Source organism: Spermophilus citellus (genome assembly GCF_964194105.1).
Source record: "Spermophilus citellus genome assembly, chromosome: 8".
NCBI lineage: Eukaryota > Metazoa > Chordata > Mammalia > Rodentia > Sciuridae > Spermophilus > Spermophilus citellus.
The window spans coordinates 15,162,421-15,186,393 of record NC_138189.1 but is presented as its reverse complement, the minus strand read 5'-3'; the positions used below and the strand labels follow the sequence as shown (position 1 = coordinate 15,186,393).

The 23,973-nt window shown below is 34.0% G+C and overlaps 1 protein-coding gene across 2 annotated transcripts in view; it reads right to left on the bottom strand.

The window, feature by feature from the left end:
- Window positions 1-23,973, bottom strand: part of SLIT2 (slit guidance ligand 2) — a 329,247-nt gene that overhangs the window by 105,167 nt on the left and 200,107 nt on the right. For both annotated transcript variants that reach the window (XM_081304246.1, XM_081304247.1), the window contains exons 5-8: window positions 19,945-20,016; window positions 8,663-8,734; window positions 3,107-3,178; window positions 277-440 (exon numbers count right to left, since the gene is read on the bottom strand). In XM_081304246.1, the coding sequence (XP_081160372.1) occupies window positions 277-440; window positions 3,107-3,178; window positions 8,663-8,734; window positions 19,945-20,016 (380 nt within the window). The remainder of the gene's footprint in view (window positions 1-276; window positions 441-3,106; window positions 3,179-8,662; window positions 8,735-19,944; window positions 20,017-23,973) is intronic.

Sequence of the window (23,973 nt, the reverse complement as noted above, 5' to 3'; positions counted from 1 at the left end):
TGTAAGTAGAACTACAATCCAGGAATTTCCTATATTTTCCCCAAATAAAATCAGAAATATCTTAGGGACAAATAACTATTAGTTGCCAATCATGTACAAATACCTTAAGACAGATTATTATCATTGCTATAAAAGAAGTTCTCTGTAGAGTGATTAGTGCAGGCTTCCACATGTTAGTGAGCAGCCCGCAAACCTTGGAAGCATGCATTCTTTACATCCCTTTATATAAAAGCAGCCAGAAATACTAGAACAACATCTTCGTTCTTTCTCCCTTACCGCTGCAGACAAATTCTCGTTTTTGAACCTCTGCGACATTATGGCCTCTCAGGTGAGAAGGGCCCATGCACTGAGTGTACAGGCCCACCCGGGGCCTTTGGCGAAGCCAGTCGGAGAGCCAGGCCAGGTGGCAGTCACAGTACAGGTTGTTTGAATGGAGTCGGCTAAATGAGAGGAAAGAAGATTAAAGCAAGAAAACAGAAGATAGTCATTTCAAAACTTGAAACATTAGTTATAATATATCCTTATTTCCTAATATAGAAATAGATTAAACTTACCAACCTTCAGTCTAATTATTTTTTGAAAAACTAAATTGGCTCACAAGCACAGAATCAAGTCCTTTTCTTTATCCTGAGCTAAACAAATACACAGAAATTGGAAAAGGACAATAAAATTATTTTGCTTATGTTCATTCAAATGGGTAAAGAGAAAATAATCAGTTCAAGGATAAGTGCTGTGCAGTCCCAACCATGCTGAGAGCAAATGGTGATCCGATGGCGGGGAGTGGGGAGCCAGGGAAGGGAACAAGTTATAAAAGCTGTGACTCTCCTTCAGAAGTATCAGTAAGTCCTACCATTATTAGTCTCTATAGAAACTGCTTGCAAAGTCCTTTTAGCAGGCCACTTTTTGCTGAACAAGACAGAATAATAATTCAATATAAAATGCTTATTTTTCAAATTCCTATTCTGATTTCCTTCTTTTTGTGTTTAATCACAGAAAAGGGATTAGCTGATTTTGACTCTTGGGGACCTATCCCCAAAGAGCACAGACTGAAATTAAAAGGCATAAGTGGCTGGGAGAGAAGGAATTGCGTCCCATCTATGTTGGCAAGATCCATACAAGATCATGGATTGCTTCCAAGTGGCAAATGGCACTTCTCCATTAATAAAATATCTGACAAATGTATCCACTAAATTAGGTAAATGACTTCAAACTGGCTTTTATGTTTTCTCAAACTAAAGGATATTCAAAGCTATAAATCAAAGGACCATTCCCAGAATCATCTATGACATAGTAATACCATTTTAGTCCTTTTTAGCTGATGTGTTCAATTCTAACCCAATAACAGTAATGGATAGTAAAACATGGAACTCAGTCCAGAAAGATAATTGGACTATAAAAATGGAATTTTTAAGTAGCAGTGATAGTATAGAATAATGAACCAACCAAAGCAAGGGGATTTAAAGTTAAATGACTGCTTTACATTCTCCTTGAGCCTGTGGATAGGGAAAAGACTGTTTTGTATCAAAAGGAGAAGCCATGCCACTGAACAAAACATTATATTTTGGAAAAGCTAGGTGACCTCTGGCTTGGTTTGCTTAGAAGTCAAAGTGCTACTCTTTGGATGCCACAGTGACACATTCTTGTTTCAATTCTTGTTTCCCTCTAAATCTACCACACTGCAATGATTCCAATTAGGTGTGCATAAATTTGGAATGAGAAAAAGGATATAAAATTTTAAAAAGCTGATCAGTGAGACAAACCAGTGTCTGTCTACAAAAAAAATAAGGAGCATTATCAGAACTGTAGATAATGAATGTCTTTACAATTCTGCAAAGACTGAAAATATGATCAGTTGCCTTTTTTAAAAAAATTGACTAATATAAATAAGAAACTAATGTTTTAAAACTATAGTTTGAGTGAACTGGACTGTTAATAGATATATTAGTTTCAATCTGATAGCCCCAAGAAAACAAAATTTACGTATGCTCATATACATTTATAATTTCTTTATTTTTACTAACTCATATTCCAAGGGAACTATAATGATGTATTATCACATATAGAATTTGATTTAAGTGAGAAAAAGATGATATTAAGTTGCTATTGCTGAATTCGTTAAGAAGCTAGCAATTCAACTGATTTAAAAAATTATTTTAGTTGTATAGGGACTCATATACAAACATTTATTTTTATGTGGTGCTAGGATCGAATCCAGTGCCTCACACTTGTGAGGCAACTGCTCTACCACTGAGCTACAACTCTAGCCCTCCATAAATTTTTTTTTAGAGAGAGAAAAATAAATTTTTTTCAGTTATAAGATTTTATAAAATGAGAAACATTTTGAAAATCCAATCGAAACAAATGTTCCTGACTTCAAAACATTTTATCCTCAAGAAGTGCAATGCCTTGGCTTTTTACCTAACCATTTCACACATGTTATATGTAATATATTTTTAGGTCAAGGTGATTTTGAAACCCAGTTCAAATAACATTTACCTGTGAAAATGCTACAACTAAATACTCCCATCCTGAGCTTTAAAGAATACTTTTTTAAAGAGAAAAGTTGACTGTATCTAATAATTTATGACAAAATCATATTTAGTCACCAAAAATATCTTAGTGTCCATCTTAACCCCTGAAAAGATATTTTTAAATATAAATGCTGACACAACCTTAATTATAAAAGCACAAGAAGGTGATGCTGTAATTTTACATTACAAAGAATGTCTGAGAAGCAGTTGAGCTTTATTAGGTCTGCTTGCAGTACAGTAATAAAATCATAAAGATTTCTCATTTATCATTTTTGACAGCCAATCAAGGAGTCTTCTATTTCTTAATGAAATGTGACCTCTACAAGAGCTCAATGTAAACTTTTTTGTTGTTGCTGTTTTACTCCAAGCTTCCCCTAATGCATACACTTCAAAGGAAATTTTCATAATAACAGTTCATTTACTAAAGTATCATTTCTAGATTTGTTTTAGAAATTTTGCTTTCCTTTTTGTCTCCATAATGAATTAATCGTCCTGTTTTTGGCCTATTAGAAACTGCCCTCGAGGAACATCCTTAATCAATTAAATTTGTCTTTATGAATATTGTGACTACTTACAAAGTCCTAAGTTTAGGCATATGGTTGAAACTTGCCACAGAAAGCCTAGTAATGTTGTTATTGTTGAGAGTGCTGTAAAATAAAAGTTAGAAATTTTAGATATAAAAGAAATTAAACATTTTATATATTAATAGGTCAAAAACTTCTATTATGTTCATGTAGAACAATTAACTACCTGGTGGAGAAGTCATAGAAAATGTACTATTTCACAGTGATAACAACTTTTATTCTTGAACATATTACTATATATTTGGTTTTATTCAACATTTACTACAAGTGTATGGCTTTTCTAGGAACAATCCTGGTTAATTACATATCACCTTGGGCACCTTGTGCATGTATGTCTACTTACAAATTGGGTTAAGGAATTAACAGGGTCATAGTTGGTAAAAACTGCACAGTTACCTTTATTTGGAGAGGTATCATCTATATAATGTCCATGGGTAAATAAATACACTTGAATTTTCCAACTGAAATCTCATAGCAGCAACACCACACCATTGGTGTCAGCTTAGAACACTGCACTAATCATTCTCTACTGTGGATGTTGGCTGCTGCTAAAATTTGGGTAGAAGGACACCATATTTGCATCAAGTGGGGACAAAGCAGTGTTATCTAGCAGTATATTAAAAAAAACATCATTTACTATAACAGCTGTAGTCACAGCAGCCCATATTGTCTTCCATTTAGTGTAGCATGATAGAAATGATGGCCTCTTGAGGTACAGTAGGAAGATGAGTGGTCAAAGAAATTACAGTGAAAATAAATATATCTCTTGCTTGCTTCACATTTTTCCTATATTTCCCCAACATGAGCTTTGCTAGTTTATTATTATTCAATATTATTATTATTTTGAGGGTGGGAAAAGAGATCAGTTGAAAACAAAATCCTTTGAGAAGAGAAACCTAGTTCAAATATCAGGATTTTTTTAATGGCATTGGAAAAAGATCTCATTCTGCTTTAGCATAGGAAAATTCCAGAAGCTTTTGGAGAACATTAGCTGATTAATTCTATGTTTTAAAGGTCCTACAAAAAGCAGTCATTTTTCCTACGTGATTTAATTCAAATCTCCAGGTTAGTTCTTACACATCTTTCAAAACTGGATGGTAAAGAGAGTCAATGAATATTATGGGTCTGTGACCAATATGCCCATTCACTGAGAAATTTAAGTCAACCCCTCAACGCTGCTGGAACATCCCATATGCCACCACTCATAACCGCAATGCTCAGCTGGTCTGCAGCGGTCACCCACACACATATTCAGCTTAGCACAAATACACTCAATTTGTAGATTGTTTGAAATATTTCAGTTAGTGGCAAATATTTTAAAAATAGGGGAACTGATCTGAAATTTTCCACTCTGGCTTCTCTTGGGAAAATGGGATTGTTTGGCAGAATCTCCCACTGCAGTAGGATGACAGTCCACTGGAGTTGAACATTGGCTGTAACAACACAGGATATCACTGCCAGTTTAGCAAAGTCCTCACCACCTCCAGCTGTCTGATCTCTCTCTCTCCCCTTCTCTATCTCTTTTTCCCCCACCCCTATCTCCTATTGCATTTCTATACCCAGTTCCCATTTCTTACATTTGCGTTCCCTGCCTGGTCTTCATTGGCAAATAAATTTTCAAACCCTAATGCAAACCCTATTTTGCTACCAAACTTCATCCACCTGGACCATCAGTCCTACCTTTTGTCTTCTTCAGAGGTTGTGCCCTCTTTAGTCACCACCTCAACCAACTGTCAATCTCTTCCCCTCATAGATTCTTTTTGCATTTCCACATGTTATTGATACATCCATATAACTGTTCCAACACAATCTTATCACAACTAGACTTCTCCAGAGGAAAAACAAATTGTCTGTTCTTAATCTTATTAACTCTAAATTTTTGTAATTTATCTCCCCAATTGTTTCAATTTTCAGAGGGGTTTGCTTTCAAATTACCTCTTTTCTTTCCTTCAAATTTATGCTGATTTAATATGGCCAAAATTTTTAGCATATGTGGCATTCTGTAATATGACTTCGGGAATATATTTTTAAGATAGCTTATACATAGTGGACACATGAAATTCAAAGAATTATTTCTCACATTCCCATGTAAAGAAGTGTTTTCATTGAATGCAAAAGTATGCAACTATCAATTTGAAACCATTTCTCAAAATACTAGTTCACATAATGCAACAGAAGAGATATATTATCTTAGTATTTTATTCAGTGTTTGTGCTAGCAGAGCATAATATTGACATTGCAAAAATAGGGTTGAAAAGATCTCACTGCATTTTATTTCATTTTTTTAGTTGTAGATGGACACAATACCTATATTTATTTTATTTTTTTATGTGCTGTTGAGGATCAAATCCAGTGCTTCATACATGCGAGGCAAGCGCTCTACCACTGAGCTACAATCCCAGCCTTCTCACAGCACTTTAGCATAGGGAAATTCTAGAACCTTTTAGATTAAAAACTACGTGAAAATGACAAAATTAAGTTAGTTTTAAATTTAGTAAGTAAATTGTATTATTGGCATGAGGACATGTACAAAGTGGTTTTGATCAATTCCAATTCTAAAACAACAGAAATCTTTTACACTTATTTATTTGTGGATGCTTTCACCCATGTGTAAGTCTACTTACATGCTCAAAATCAAGATTTTCTGTTTGTAATGAGAATATATTCTAAAACAAAAGACATCTTGGTGTGTAAATCCATAATGTTAGCCTTTAGAGTCATGGAGTACCTTCACACTTGGATTGTGACTTAGTCTTTCTTATTCCCTTTGTGACAAGCAAGCATAATACTTGGCAGAAAGTTTGGTATTTTATGGACATGAATTGCTACGTTTCAATTCAACTAAAATATGCCAAATTTTGGACAAGAAAAAAAGACATCTTAAATATAGTCAAGGGGTATAATTCATTTCTGAGTCTAGTGACCTATCCCCAGAAAAAAAAATAGTTTCCAAAGTTATTTTTGAGATGGTATCAGAATATTAAGAAAATATACAGTAAATTCTATCTCTCCTAAACAGAATTCCATGAAATGACAGTTCCCCATGAACACACAAGTGCTGAATTATCTCCTTGCTCTTGTTACCTGAACTTCATTCACAATCTCTATCACAATGAACATTTCTATCAGTGACCCAAAGTGAGTCTCCATCTTCTCCTGTTTGGCTTCAGTATAGTGACATGTTCATATGTCCATTCAATTAAAATAAATTTAATCCCCAAATATTGGGAATCTGAAATTTAAGGTAATGTGCAGGATCCTATTTGTTCATTGTTCCACAGGGAAAGATACGCCTAAGATGTCAAAATGGTAGTTTCTGCAGTGCTGCATCCAATTTTGCTTTAATTTCTTTATAAACTAATTTGTCTAAAGGTCATTTAAAGTTTGAAGATTTTGAAAAGTTAATATGCATATTAAAATAATATCTGCTTGAATTTTCAAAATAAATCTTTTAAAAAGACACATATTCTCATATCAATTGGTAATTTAAATTATTTTCTTCAGCAAACAGGTTCTGGTAATAATGTATCTCTTTGAGGCATATATATTAAGGTCTTTAAGAGATTTCCCATCATTCTGGAATCCTATTTTAGTATTGTGAACTATCACTCTTTGGTTATCACTCCATTTGTCATGTTTTGGTATACTTCATGATAATGGTTCTTGCTTAAATCACCTTTTAGATATTTTGCTAAGATGACCAAAACAATTGTACAAGTTGATTATATTTCCAAAACCTTACTACTTTCAGAAATAATCATTTCTGTCAATAGTAAGTAAGCACATATATTGTTGTTATATTGTGATTGAAAGGCTTCAGTGCCTGGCATGGTGTTCTCCCCTGATTCCCCACATACATATCAAACATCAATATAGATATATACTTAATACATATGTAATATGTATACATATATGATTCCATACCTAATAAATGTTGAAGAATTTTTACCTAATAAGAATAACAAGGTTCTTCATGAGATTTAATTCAACCAAAACATTTAACAAATTTTTCACATAGTGACTGGGACTATTCATATATCTAGTTAGAAGCACTGACTTATCACAGATTCTTTGGTTTGATCTGCTCTGTTCCATGAAGTAACTCTTGCCGCAGTCTCTTCATACATGAAGTTAAGTGACATTGACTGTGAGTTGGACATCAGGCCACTGCCATGAAATCATAGTTGCATTCTAATTGTTCTGACTTTGAAGTAGCAAGAGTGAATTCCATATGTTAAAAATGACTCTGGTGCACGATTTGAAAATTGGCCTTATTACTAAAATGTACATAAGCACTGTGAATGTTTTCCTTATAGAAAAAGTTAGACTGATATCAACAGATAAAAGTGATCTCTCTTATAGTTAGAAATTAGTAAATAATTTTGTATTTCACAATTTATTTCAATCAATTCATTCATTCATAAATCAAAATAGTAGCTCAGTACATGACACAGCTATAAATTCTACACATTGACTTGCAATAAAAATAAGAATCACAGATAAAATATTTCTAACGTAAGCCATTCAGGTTGATTTTTTTTTTTTTTTAGTTTATTTTATTCCTGAAACTCAAAAGCAACAAATCCTTTCTTCCGGGGGATAGGTTAGTTATTTCTGAACAACTTCCAACAAATGGACTAAAAATTCAAAACCTCTTCACATTTAGTTCAAATTGGATTTCTGAGAAAGTTGTGTCAAGAATGAAACAAAGTATAGGAAAATATTTTCTATCAGAAGAAAATTTATAAGTAAATTTTTAAAATCTGGAAATGTGAATCTTTTACAGAAATTTTCAGAAACATACAGGTGGTGTGTCGTGCTTCAGTAACTACAGTATTCATCAATATTGAATTTTGTTTAATTAGTTATTTATGAAAATTATTTTACTAAGTCAAAATTCAATAGAGATTACTTAGTTGCCTCTAACTGATTTTGTCAGATATGCCTACCCAGCAAGGAAAGAGAGGATGCCAATTATAATTCAACTCTGTATGTTGTACATTACAAAGTGAGGAGTGAAGACTTTGAAATGGACCTAGTAAGCGGTTTATTAAAATCAAAAGTAGATTTCAAAGTGACCTTCCAGACACAATGTTACAATTACCAGTTAAAAATTATTTTTTAAATGAGAAAACACCTCTTTCATTGTGCAATAACTAGAAGATATACTAACATATCAGTTACTAAGAGTTTTACTTTTTGATGTTCTGGTTCCTACAAAATTCATTTAATGTTAACATTTAGCAATTTGGGGAATCCTCACAAATCGTGTGGCTCCTAGGAGAATATTTTTATCATGAAGAGCACAATTTGAGTCTTAGCTATGAAATTTTCTCTAATTGTATATAGATGACATGAAAGATTTTGCAAATATACTTCTTTGATTTTCTGTATTCATCAAGAGTTATTTAAGGTATTTAAGTTATTTAAGAGTTATTAAGGTAAGCATTTTAACCCGTTGTTTTAAACTAGCAGAGAAGTCCCATGTTACCACTCTAAAGACACAAAGCTCCTGTTAAATGAGTAAGAGAAAAAAGCTATACTTACAGCACTTCCAGGTCCCGGAGAGCCCTGAATGCCCCATCTTCAATACAGCTGATCTGGTTGTAATCCAGTTGCCTGTTAAATAGATTAGAAGACTATATGTAAAAGGAATAAACGGTAGCAAGGGTAGGTGACAGAAAGACTCCTGAAGGGTCTGTGAAGCTCTCACTAACTGAAATGCTCTCACAGACACACTCATCTGCTTAAGAATGTCACAAGCCATTCTGGCCACTCTCTATGCCGCAACTGAAATCTCTTTTTGTTCTGAACTGTCTGTGCAAATAGCAGCCCTTGGAAAGCTCCAGTAAATAATAACTGCACCTTATATTAAATGCCATAGGAATGCAATTTCATTACATCAAGAAAAGCTATCCATTAAGAGCTTTCAGCGTCATCTTGCTGAAACAATTTCATTAAGGTAAAGGACTGTAAATCACTTAATGTCACATGCACCCCCTCAGTGACCTAACAGAATCCATTTATCAGAGAAGCCCAGCTGCATGTTAATTTCGCTATCCTTGGCAAGGAAGAGCAAGAATACTTTTAGGTTTCGTCCCTTTAAAAGCAGTTTCCCTTCCAGAACTCCAAATCAAGAAAGAGAAATGACATTCCGTTCATCTCCCTATCCTTAACCTCAATACACTTTAGAAAGCTAGCAGTTGTTTTATATTAAGAGTCCCTATTCTTATAAATTGCATTCTTTATCATTATTTGCAAATTCTCTGCAGCATAAATATAGCACACTTTTGAGTTAAGAAACTTTCATAATTATATCACTCGCCAAGAAAATAAGTTTATGTATTAAGAAATTGATGAGTTTTGCTTTTCTCCAAGATGCTAATCTCAGTCCCAAACACTAAGAAACATATAATACAGGCAAATTGTTAAAATGCTAAATTTAACTATAATAAAAAGTTTAAATGCTGCATAGGTATATTCTAAATAATACATAATTCACACAAATGAATTTTCTCTAGTAGTCTAAGTACTCTGTGTTAATTTTTGAGAGAGAGAGAGAGAGAGAGAGAGAGAGAGAGAGAGAGAGAGAGAGAGGATGTTTCTACCTTGGTTTGCTTTTTTCCCCCCTGCTCTTTCTTTTTGATATTAAAGACTTCTGTATTCATCTTAAGGAATCTACTTGATTGGAATAAATAGCTAATACTAATTCCTGTCTGTACTATGTCCCTTTTTCCAAATAAATAGTCGTTGTTTAAATACCATAGCTTGATGCTTAGAGATATCACTATTCCTGTAAAGCAAAAGTTATTTTAATGCTTCACTTGAGATAGAAACAAAACATTTCATGAAATGGGTGAGTTGTCAGCTCTACCTGCACTGCTGAGAGAACACAGATGTACAGGGTAAGGTTATGATCATCTTATGAATGAATCTCATCCTTGTTTCAAGTTCAAATTCCCGAAAAGGGCTCATTCATATCTGAGGTATTTTCTTAAAGAACTGTTTAAACATTCCCATAAAATAGTGATTTCTCTCACAAGACTACTGAATAAACCAATGATTTAATCTGGTGACTTTCAGAGGGCCCCTTCAGATTCCTTAGTTTAGAAATTATGTACATAGAGAATGTCTCATGAAATATACATCTAATTTTTAAGTGGGTCTCCAGGAGACACAATCATACACAAGACTACCTTGATGTGATGCAAATGGTACATTCAGGACATGCAATATACAAACAGGTGCACCCCGGAGAAGATACAATTTTATTGCTTTTATAAACTCAGGCTTTCCCCAAATAATAGCTACTACTCATGCTACTGTAACAGCCTGAAGCATTTCTACTTATTAGGAAGTAATGCAGAAGTATAATTTCATTTTCCAAGAAGACTTTTAAAGCCTCATGATGTAATATGGCAGCTGTGGTTCCAAGAAAACACTTACATTCTGGAGCACTTTTGAGTTTTACAGATTAAATTCATTTACCAATTAAGTTAATAGCCTTTTTATTTTAAAGTGCTAAAATATATATCTACACTAGTATTCTCTAACCTCTTGAACAATTTATCAAAGCCATTTAAATTAGAACAATGGCATGAAGTGTTACCCTTGACACACTACAAAAGAGAAATTGTTTCCAGACAAATTGGCAAAAATCTTTTAATGCTATCAAATTTGCCTAATGCAGTCTCCAGGTTAATCTGTAAAAGGGTGAGCTGTATGTTTGCCCATATCTTATTATCCTTAGCTGTCAATGTATAAATCAGTGCTGACACAGCTTCTTCTAAATCATGCATACAATACACAAAGGGGAAGCTCTAGCATGCCAGAAAGCACTCAACCAAATCTTGTCCTACAAGGACTGAAAGGCAAAATACTCTCCTTATACCAGAAGTTGTGCCTTTGCTTTAAACTGGTAATTCCATCCCTCTTTAACGTTGCACATAGTTACATACTGCACTTGATTCTTGGAAATCTAAGCTGTATCCATGCTCAAACATTAATGACATTTGACTTGCACCCGACCAAAGTTTTCCTTAAAACTCTACTATATGCCATTGTATCTCAGTTCACAAATCTTCTGAGAATGGAAGGTTTCTTGTGAAGAGGTTACTCATAAGTAAGAACAACCAAAATCAAACAAGTCAATAATTTTTTCACCAATGGGTGGATTTGGTGACAGAGGGATGTTTATGGAAAGTGATGTGCCTGCATGAGTGCGGATGAGAAAAATCTCTGCATGCAGACCTCCATTTGTCTGCATATGGTTCAAGATAAACAGTGTCAAAACTGTTCAGGAGCGTAATTTATTTCAGGATTTCTGGACTTGTTTCCTGCACCTTGTTTCTCTCACCCTGCTCATGTCTTTCTCCACTACCTTTCAAGCCCTGGGTACTTGTGCTTTCTGTAAACAGGAAAGGATCTGTTCTCAGCCATGCATCTAGCGACAGGCTGACTTTCTTTAGATGTGATTTCCCATTGTGGCATGAAGTTATTCTGAATTAAAAGAAAAAAATTACAAGAGGAGTCTTTTTTTCCCCCACTTCTCCAAAAATAATATTCCAACTATTTAGCCAGGCGTAGGGTAAACTTGTTGGTCTTTAGAAAGATTCAGCTAGTAAGGGTGTCAAGTACAACAGAGGCAGTAAGAGGGCACTTTCTTGGCATAGGGCTGCTCACCAGAGGGAAGAAAGGTGGACTTTTCTTATTTTCTGGGAAGAAAGAATCTTCTCTTTGTGTGTATGTGGGTATGTGTGTGTGTTTTTTCCTGACCTTTAGTCAACCTACTCTAGCACAGACTCCTGTCTTCTTCCTTATTTCCTGCCTCTGACCTTCCCCTGTGCTTCTATTCCAATTCAAAATCTCCTCTCTATTTGATCCTTCACTGTCCTCATTTGTGAATTTGTGTTTTGAAGTACTACCTTAATCTCGTGAAAATAATGAGGTTAAAAGAATTATCTTCCTGATCTTGGTAAATATAAATATTTTATGATTCTCTTTTCAGTGGTGGGAGGAAAATGGTCTGATGCTCTGGGAAGCTCTAGACTTGCCTGCTTTGATTTTTCCCCACCACTGGTAAACTTAGTCTTAGCCAGTTAAGTTTGCCGACAGACCACCCGTGTTACGCCGTGTCACTCCACGCCTCACACATGTAGAATTTCACAAGCTGATCTGATTTTCTTTAATACTAAAAATAATTTGGCCTAATTTCAGAACTCGATTTATTCTAGTTATAGGAGACAATATATAATATTTCTAAACCTAAGTTTTATAAATAGGTATGTTGTGACAAAAAGATTAAATATATGCTTATTTGGCATCCTGAAAAAAATAGTTGAAAATATTGTATTCTGATCCATTAAAGTTCTCTGAAGGGATTTCCTCATTTCCTTCTTTAAAATTTGGATACCATACCGTGCTCGAGTTATACATATAAACTTTCCTATTAATTTCACTTTTTTGTGTGTCTAAAGTAACAAATGCATATTTTTCTATAGCATCCAACTAATAAAAATATCTTATTATTGTCTTCTTTTTATGAGAATCAGGACACGAAAAAATATACTTAACTGTGAAATGACACATAACTTAAAATTCTTAATAATGCCTAAGCTAAATAGGATTTGTCTCAGGGTCTCAACAAAATTATTATGACTATGATTCATTTTTGTTATATTTTGCTTAGGTTTAAGTATTAGAAATAATTTAGTTCACATTCATGTTACTATTGTAAGGTAAAACATTACAAAATTTTAGTTGACTTAAAACACACTAATGTGCTTAGAATCAATGAGGGAATAAGAACATTTCCGTATAGAAGATATCTGATAAAACATGAATCGAAAGGGGGAGAGAAAAAAATGTTGTTAAAGATATGGATAAAATGTCTTCTGTTTATTTCCTCTGTGTATTAAATTCAAGTCAATATAATTTCCCAAATATACAAATATGATGTCAATGTTACTTTTAAGGAAGAACCCAAAATATAACCAAAAATATAAATTATAATGCATATAAAGGGTACAAAATAATATGAAATGCCCCATATAAATAATAATCTTAAATATACATTTTAGCAAGTCATATAATTTCTCTCAGCTTAAAAGCACATCAGTATTAACCTGGCATTTGGAAACAAAACAAAACAAAACAAAAACAATGAAGGTAAAGATTATTCTGAGAAACACAAACCAATTTACATTGGGAAATAGGCATCTCATTTTTTATTGAAATACTCTACTATAAAGTTATATCTGCTGGAAGGGGCAAAAGGAAGATGGAGAAAAGAAAGTAGGTTGACATTCAGATTTTATACAGATGAAAATGAGGCTCACAGGTGTTCAATAGCTTATACTTGATAGGTAGCAGGTATTTTGTTAAGCTTTAGTTATAATTTAGATCTATGCATTTCCGAAGCCCATACTCAATACCCTAATGGGTAAAAAATAAACCCAGGAGGTTTTATCTTTTGTTTTGTTTTGTGCTGGGTATTGAACCCAGGGCTCTGTGCCTGTGAAACAAGGATTCTACCAAATGAGCTCTATCTCCAACCCCCTAGGAGGTTCTTAATTCTTGAAATGGTAATGATCGTGCTTCAAGGAATAGCCCAATATATGAAAAGACTTCAAAATTTCAGAAAAGGAAGAGATTACTCTAGGCTGAAGTAATCCTAAGTGACAGAGGAAAAAAGTGATCCTTAAAAAAATGGTAGAATCCACAAGATAGAAAATAAAGTGGGTATTAAATCAAAGGGCTTTTGTGCAGATTCAATGGGCAAAGAAGCTGTAAGTCTAAGATGACAATATAGTACACAGAAAAAACTCACTGCTCTCTCAGAGGAAAGTCTGTGTTTCTACAGACCCTCTTGCTCTAGGACAAAATTCCGCTATGTTCCCAGGGCTTTATGACAGTGCCGACAACAAAGGTGGTATTTAATTAGTTGGATTACTTTGAAGGAGGTAGAGGTGGGATTAAAAACAGTGTCCACGGAAAAAATTTTGGCATCTTTGTAAAGTTATCTTATGAGACTCTAGTCTGGACACCAAAATTCAATCATCGGGTTATTGTAACAGTTCAGGGGTAGCAAAGTGAGCAGATCAAAGTTGGAAAAGCAAGAAATTCTCTAAGTCCTGTTTTTGTCTCATAGGATAACACTGAAGCCACAGTAATATCATGCTAGTTCCTCTTTTATAAGTAAGTGCATTGGATTTCCAAATACTCAGTTTGTCCTGTGTTTTGTTTGTTTTATTTTGGTTTGGAAGGCATTTATTAAGAAATATTGTATGCATTATTTTTTAAAGAGAATTCATTGACAAAGAAAAACCACATAAGACACTCTGGAGACAAAGCAAAATGCAAAGGTCAGGAGGTTATTGAAAACCAACTTCATCATCGTGATTGGGGATTACCTCATTTCAGAGTGTGATTTTGAAGTGAATGCAAACCAGGGATATTACAGAACCATGGACAGTTCCCACGGTATTGACAGAAGCATCTGCTAAATGCTGATTTTTTTTTTTTTTAAAGTTCCCAAGACAACTTTTGGTTGTCTTTCAGATCCACAGGAAGTGTTCTGTATGTTAGGGGGAGTGGGAGACTGGCCCCTGTAAAATAGAATCCATCTTCATTTACTGGCTCTGAAAATGAATTGCCTTCTCTACATATTTGCTCAGAAGTTTCTAGGCCCCTTGAAGACCTGAGGCATGTAATCTAAGTCTAAGGACAGTGAGCCCATCCACAAAGAAACAACTCACATTTCAAAGGTATTGTTGGCTCAGGCTTACTGAAAATAGTCTAGAAAAGGCCTGGGGCAAGAGAAGCTAAGATGTCCACTGAAAATTGATGAATATTAGTTTCATAAGGAAGAAAAGCAATGAAGTAAACATGAAAAGTGACTGAAGCAGAAATTTTGCAATTACGACTTAACTTACATGACAGAGGTACATAAAGTCTTTCATTTGCATAGGAAAATTTACATATACTCTTCTGTTACATATTGATTCTATATTAATTGAATACCTCTTACTCCCTTATCATCGTGAATTACACAAAGGTTAGTAAAGAGTAACTAGAAGAGAAATATTTCCAAACTAGAAAAGCATAAATATATAATGAAATATATATCTTTGTACCCGAGATAGAGTTGTTCGTTCTTCTATAGGTTTTAACAAAGTAATGAAAAATAAACAACAAAACAATAATAATGATTAGAAGGATGAGGATGATGAGGAGGAGATGATGATGACAGAGTTCCATTAGGAAACAAAATAGATTTTTAAATAATTTATACAGCTCCATAAAAACACGTTACAGAGATCCACTTTCTCCTGTTTGTTGAAACTTGTTATGGTTAATAACAGTGCATCACAAATTGGGCGATTTCTTTCCTAAAATGTCAAGGCCATACATCATTTCTTCCAAATGTTATCATGAACTTACCCCAAGAGAACCATGCTGAATCATCTTGTGACTTAAATCTTTGTCTACACATTAATGCACATGAAGAAAGAATAATGTATATTTTCCCCCAACTTATTTTTCTTAAAAACATTATTTATCCTGAAAAAAGAAAGATAAGATTCATAACAGTTTTAGGGTTAAAGAAACTGGGGTAATGCAAACAAATGGGAAAGGTATATATTTATTCACTATCAGAAAATGATAGAATTTGATTGAGTACACTTTGAAGATGCAGCACAAAATGGAAGGAGGAATATGCAGGCTTGGTCTACTTTACACGGGGCATAAAATAATTCTTGTTGGAACTTAATTATTTTAAGTATTCATATTGTACTTACTAAAAAACTAACGTATATTGTACTCACTAAAAAAGTAAATTAAGTTAGGCTTTGTCTTTGTGGTAAACTTTGTGAGTAAAAACTTGCAATATAGTTAATTTTAAAAAAGTCTATCTATATGTGCTTTTTGTTGTTGTTAAATCCTAGGTAACTATAACTGGGATTTTTTCTTTAAAAATTAGACTTTTGACATATTTTGATACTTCAAGTACATACTTAAATAATAAACTGGCAAGTCTCAGTAACAGAGCAAGATTAAATATGAATATTCTTCAAGAGGATTAAATTAAGTGGGAATACCTAACAGATACTTGAAAACAAATCAGTGCACAATGTAACATCTTCCTTCATGATTCAATTAGGAGGCAGCAAAGGCTTCATCACTACATCCATTTTAAATATTTTAAATACACATATGAATTTTCTGAAGAAAATTTCTATAAACACTGATTACTATTTTGGGGAGGCATCAGTTGGTAATGATGGCATCAGTACTTTAGTTAATAATTTGTGACTAACAACACAGATGGAAAAACGCTGCCAATGACTATCTTAAAAATTTATTATTCACTTGATATTTTAATATGGTCTTGTTCTCCCATCTCACTTGAGGGGAAAATAAGTGGTTTAAATTGTGGCTAGAGAAAAATAAAGTAACAAAATAAAATACAAAAGGGCTTTAATCCCGTTAAGAAATTAATAGAGATAAGCAAAAAGTTATGGGAAGTCCTCTGTGGAGATGCTTAAGGGCAAAGATAAATGTCCTTCTGCCTAGAACACTTTTAGCATGGCTTGCCTGAAGGAAGGGGAGTAAAATCTGCTAATTTGCAACATTAGCACAGCATCCATTTCATGTTGTCAGGATGCTGCCTTGAGCATATTAGCCAATCTACAAGATTAAAGCAAGTGCTTCCCGTAGAAATCTTGCGGTAACTGGAATTTGCTCTGAATAAGTCCTGAATGTGGCAAATTCAATAAACCTTCTAGAGTGCATCAGACGGGCCTTTTTGATAGTCATATACCGAAAAAGATCTTCATGCAGCTACAGCACATATTCCTTCCAACCATTCTTTCTTCTTTTATTGTCTAAATTACTACCTACAGGAACCATGACAGCACTATGCAGGATTGTCAACTTGAAAATGCAAGCACTGGTATGAAAGATAGGACAAAGGGCTCCTCTGCCATCTCATATTGGATGCTGATCATATTAATGTTAGTGGTATTTTGGTGAACCGTTACTTTATGACTTGTGGTTATTACTGTATTTGACAATAATAATGTGAAATTAAATTTACTCAGCTTTTATATATCTTGACAGATAGTGTTCTGAAGTTTGCATAATAAAACTAAACTTCAAAGCTCATCCCATGAGATTAAGGCTTTTTTTAAAAAATAATGTAGTTTAGACTATATTTTAGGAATAGAAAAAAGGGGCCTATAATATTTCAGCTACCTTCCTAAATAAATAAGCCTATTAATGTATTGTGAAACTTTGATGTCACCTATGTTGTCTTTTATATTGTTGCATGGAAATCAGTGAGAAAAGAGGGGGAGAGATTGATTCTTTTGCCTATCATCATTCATTATCAAAGCAGTTTTTTAAGCTGCTTTTCGTCCATAGCAACATGTATCCTCAGATTAGAAATTACTTGAGCTCTGCTCTAGTCATCGTCCCCATATTCAGTTCCCTGTGTTCTCCCCCCTGCTGCTTTGCTTAAAGAAAAAAATTGTCACATTTAATTTCTCATCTCATACACACACACACCACTGCACTTTGTTTTTTATCTTCCAATCTAATCAATATTTGAAATCAGACCTTGATCAGCCTCCTTCAAAAATTCTTTCTCAACACACCTTTACTTACTATTCTTCACCAAAACACAATATAAACCATTTTCCTTAGATTGATTTATATTTCTTTCATGAACTCTTCCTCCAAACATTCACTGATGACTTCAAGCAAAGCTTTTATCTTTTTTCTCTCAACCCCTATAGTACTTATTATCTTGTTTATAAATCAGAATACTGTGTATATTAATTCAGTACCTTCTAGCATACTTTTGTTTTTCCATTTTTAACTCTGCCTGATTGATTCATAGTAGAATAATCATACCCACTTCTAACACCGCAATTCATCTGTACATTTTTTATGGATATCTTCTAGCAGTTGATCAGTTGAATATCTGTAGAATGAAACGCTATCTTCCCATAGCATGTTACTATTTTGAAATATCTTTCACATATCTTATTTTTCTAATAACAACAAATAAAACCAAGAGACTATCATATTCATTTTATAAAAATGAGAAGAAAAGCTCAGTGAAGTTGATGGATTCACTCATGTCCACAAATGCAAACAACAACAACAACAACAACAACTCCAAAAATACTCCAGAGACTCTAATTGTGAATTCATCTGAAGGCATGTATAATACAGTCTTTAAATTTGGGAAAACTCATGCATGCAAAAGGAAAATGACTTAAAATATTCTTTCCTCATAGCAATTGGCTACCATCTCACTTTTTCCCCTCTTAATCTTTTATCTTGTTTATAAGGCTAAATGAAGAGGACATATGAAAAGTCCCCCATGACTTTCTCTACTTCTATATATATATATATATATATATATATATATATATATATATATATATATATGAAAGGCTTCTGTATATTTGGATTATCCAAACATTTTGACAAAGAATATTAAAAGCCACTGTTTTAAGAACTTAGACATAATATTCCTGTAAGATTGCAAAATACATTCCCAAGGGACAGCAACTCTAGCCACTGCTATATTTGACAATAACACAATGAAAGCATGAGTAGATGCTACCCAGTGCTTACATTGTTCTAACCAGACAGAGACAGATTTGAGCATCCTTCCTCACTGAATCTACCTCGAGTCCTCCAAGCCCTGACTGGCGAAGATAAAAAGAGGGCAAGTGAAATCCCTTTAACTTGAGTGCTCATAAAATCCTGGGGTCATGATTTTAATGGCTATATTCCTTTATACCTACAAGCTGTAGTTTTCTGTCTTTACCTGTACATTTAGAAAGTACAAGTATAATACAAAACCCATTTATATCCAGGAGAAGATGTAAAGGCAGAAATCAGTAGCTTCATAAACAGTCATCTTCCTTGACAGGGAAAAACATCTGTCTCACTTTTGCTACTGGAAAAATAGTACTGGATCACTCCAAGGAGAATTCTGAATATAAGTTCATTCTTGAAAAAGTGCCTGCCCTGTTTATTACTTGCTAAAAAATATTGGATTGCTGATAGTTAATCTCAGCACACAGGGGTTCCCCCCACTATAGTTCAAACTAGCGTAAAAGCTAAGAAGATATTTTATGTCCTAGCATTCACAGTCAACTGAAAACCATCATTTCAAAAGACTAATATGGCAATTTAAAATTTATAAAGATATATATCGACAATATTAGAATTGTCATTGAGATCTTAAATCTGATATATACCTTAAGAGCAATAAGCACTTAGAAAACATTTCAACACAAGAAACCAGATTAAAGATTTATCAAAGAAAAATACAGACATATACTCTTCTTTTTTTATTTTAAAAGAACATATACACGTTCTTTCATGAAAAAAAACAGGAAGACATAATTTTCTCATTTTCAAACTTTTGACATTTAATCGAAAAACTCTAGAAAACTTGTAGGTTATATGTATCTCTTACAAGAAAATATTATCTACTCCACCCTGAATAAAACAGTTCAGATTCTGTATTTCCAGTAAATACCAATACCAACTGCAAAAGAATTGGCTGTAGGTGGCTGGCAGAAAAGGGGAAGAAAATATGTTGTAAATATATTTTTATCAAATCGTTTCATTAGTTTTCAATGAATTTGATAATGACTTCAGTTTCCAGACATCTTCCAAATGAGAATCTTTTCAAATAGCAAGAATTCAACATTTCCTGAGCTAGGATTTAGAAATTTATGTAATATATATTTAGCTTCAAAAACAGATGTTACTGAAAAAAAAATTTAAATATGTATACTTACAAATTTTTAATATCAACTGCCCCACGGAAAGCCTTCCTCGGAATTGCCTGAATTTGGTTTTCACTCAGATCACTAAAAATAATGACAAAAAAGAGATAAAGAACAAATTATAAAATATAACTTTAAAATTATTTTCACCAAATGTTTGAGGAGTGATAGGATATCAGGAGGAAAAAAATGACTTGAAAATATCATTATTACATGCACAGCAATACTTTCCAATACAAATGTTTTACATTTCTAATACAAACTAAAGGTTAGACTAAGAGTAGTCTGTTGAGGTATACCTCCAGATCTTTAATTTTTATAATAAATTATAAAATATGATAATTTAATTGAAATCTTGCTTCAGTTATGAATAATAAAATATTCCTTTAAAATAAATGATCAATTTTTTTATAACTCAGTTTTTGGTGTTTGGAAGTTTTAGTACTTCCTAGTGCTCCAACATCAGTGATATAACTTACAAAGAACATAGGAAAGATGCCCACTTTTGCTTCCTCCATCCGGAAGGTGGATACCAAGTGATACACCCTGGACAAGATGATTAAGTTTTCATAGCACTTTAAGTAATCTTGCAAATGGAACATGGCAGCACCAGCCCAATGATAAAATGAAGTTGTACATGAAATATTTATAGCAGGTTGATTTAAAACCTTCTTTAAATAATTATAATATAGCCATAAACATAGTCTGTCTATATTTGCATTTTAATTTAATTGAAAAATACATTTGAATCAAGGAAAAAAGCACTCTGTGAGTTGGAATGAGAACTTTGCAAAACTCACTCAAAAGCTCACAAGGTGGATCATTATTTTTCTTTAAAGAGTTCAGAGGCAATGTTAACAATTCCCATACTATTATTAGCCTTAATGAGTACGGTAAAAATACACATGCAAAAAAAAATGCCACTGAAAACAGAAAATTAACTTCTAGCTTTAAATAACATTAGCAGAGAACAGAGACTTGGCATAATAGATACATTATTAATATAACAATGAGGGTTCTACGATTATCTTTAAATTTCTAAGAATCACTAATTCTCACAAACAGAAATAAAGCTACTGACCACAGTGCATAGCAGACAGAAACAGAGCCCTCTTCTAATATGTGGAAGCACATGGACTGATTCATCCACATCCTGTTCTCCAAAGCTGCTTATGACCAGACCTGTCATCCACACACTTGTAGCCAGGCAAAGAAGGGAGCTAATTGGCAGACACAGAGATTTAGTGTGTAGTCTTGACCTCATTAGCACCAAGTTTTTAACTGAAATTTGCATTTATATCTTGATAGCCTCACTGTTCAAATAAAAATGTTTGCTAAGCAATCTGTAAAGGAGTAAATGTTAATCTCCTTAAAGAGAGAAGGTCTTCAGCCAAAAGGGGAAAAAAAAAAAAGAAACTCATATTTAGGTTCAAGGAGTAAATTTACAATATGTGCTTCTATGGGAGGTAAAGCAGCCATCCATTTCCTAAGTGACACAGCTAGTTACTGTTTTCAATAGTTTAGTACATCCCTAAGAGTAATAACACTTCATTTCCTTAAAAATTGCTTATTTCTCCAGCTTGTCATTGATTCAGACTGACTGACTTCCTTTTTTAAATTACATTTAGTTAAAAATATTTAACAGGACATATTTAAAAGATTTGATGGCAGAAACAGTGTTCAAAGGAAACTAGGAGCAAAGAAAAAGCAAAGAGAAATTAGAGGAAGAAAAATCAGAAGGTAATAAGGAATGAAGGGGAAGAAAAGAATTTAAATTAATATAAATTTATAACGCTTTCTGATAACTACTCATAGCATTTTGACTATTGTTGACCCAGCCAAGTCCCTGGTTTCTTTTTGTTGTTGTTTTACAAGGTTTTATTAAAATATTTTGCTAAGGTGACTTGTACGAACCAAAGAAAGAACTAAAAACCATTTCAAAGATTTAATTCATAGTCATTTCTCATGTTTCTATATTTCCAGGCTTTGATGCTTTTTCTGTTTCAAATCAATTACTTTATATTCATTCTTCCAGCACACATATTTCAGTTATAACAAAAGAACAGCAACGAGAAACTTGTTCTAATTAGTTATACATGACAGTAGAATGCATTGTGACACATTGTACACAAATGGAGCACAATTTCTCATTCCTCTGGTTGCACGTGGTGCAGTCACACCAATCTTGTAATCATACGTGTATGTAGGGTAATAAAGTCTGTGTTTTCTAATCCCCCCTCCCACACACACACACCACTTCTTAGAGGAAGAGTACTTCAGAGAGCAAGAAGGTGAATAAAAATGGTAGAGGTGTTTGCTTCAGAGGTGGCCTGCTCCCAGCCTGAGGCCACTGCATTTCCCACCTGCAGCCTCAGCTTGGCTGTTTCCAGGCACAGTCTTACCCTGGAGTCATGTTCTCAACTGGGGTCCTGGGGGGTGGGAGGAAAGTTAGGGAATGGCTTTAGGTTGTTCACTGAGGAACACTGAAATTTAGTGAGAACATTGTTTCTTCTGAATTTGATTTCAGACTTTTTAAAGATTACCTTTGGCAGAATCCCAGGGCAATGGAATTACTTTCTTTGGCTAATATTTACCAATCTTTCCTTTTTTTTTTCCAAGATTGTGAGAGCCTGTCAGTCTCAAAGCTGATTCTTTTAAGGTTAATGTTTTATGTGTGGCTACCCCCTGAGTAGACCATGCTATGGGCTCTCAGCTTGAGAGGCAATTTTAGTTTGAGATCTATCTATCTATCTATCATCTATCTATCTATCTATCTATCTATCTATCTATCTATCTATCTATCTATCTATCAATCAACACATCATGTAGTTTGAGAACAAGGAAGATGTCCATGGTAAGTAAAGTGTGACTGGTGTCTGAGAAAGATGATCGAGGAGGTCAGAGAGGCAATAGTTACTGGAGGGTGGTTGACCAAAGCCACCTTCAAAATAAAAGGAATTCTTATTTGAAACATGTTTAAAAATGATTTTGCTCAACAATTCTCAGACTCCAGTCTAGGGGAGGGGTTTATACATTGTAAGTGGGAGAAATCCAAAGAGAAAGGTGGCATTCTAGAGCCAGTGAGGGCGTAGGCTTCAGGCCAAGCATGGTGGTGCATGCTGGTAATCCCATCAATTCAGGAGGGTGAAGCAGGAGGATCACAGGTTCAACACCAGGCTCAGCAACTTAGTAGTCCTAAGCAACTTAGTGAGATACTGTCTCACGATAAAAAATAAAAATGACTGGGACCATAGCTCAAGTGGGAAAGCACCTTTCAGTTCAATATCCAGTACCATAAGTAAATAAAGAAATATAAATAAAAGCACAGACTTAGACACAGTTGATGAATCCTAAGCACTTATTAATCAAGTGATCTACAGAAATGCTTACCTTCCATGTGCCTCCACTACTTCATCTGTAAAATGGAACAATAATGGTGCCTATTTCATAAAATCGTTGGGTGCATTCAATAAGTTCATACTTTTAAACTGTGCTAAAATTACCTGGCTCATAACCAGCCCCACAGAGGTGTTGGTTACATGCATGTTACAAATATCCTATTTGGAGACCCAGCTATTTGCCCCCAAGCTCATCTTCTCCATTCCTTGAAGATCACTGTAGGCACCAGGAGACATACTAATAGGAGAGTATTGTTCTGTGAATTGCGTAAAATGAGTAAAATAAGTCAGAACTACTGAGTCTGCGAGATGGAGCTGCCAAGGGAGGAGTTCGTAATTATATCACCAGGCAATAGAGTGTAAAAATTTGTTTCGGAGGAAAGAAATGGCTTGATTGGAGTTGATTTTTAGGAAGATTAATCTGCAAATTGAATTTTACAGTAGGCAGGGAAAACATAAAAGAGGTGATATCAAGCAGCGTCTCAGAGAGTTGGCAGGGCTCCCATGCACAAGGCAATATCTTTCAGAGAACTTCAGGAAATAAAGTTGGGAGTTAGGCTTAGTTCCAAATGTAAGGTCGTCACTGTAAGTTGAGGTGACTGTCATCTCAGGTAGAGCTGGGAACCACTGCAGTTTTCTGAGT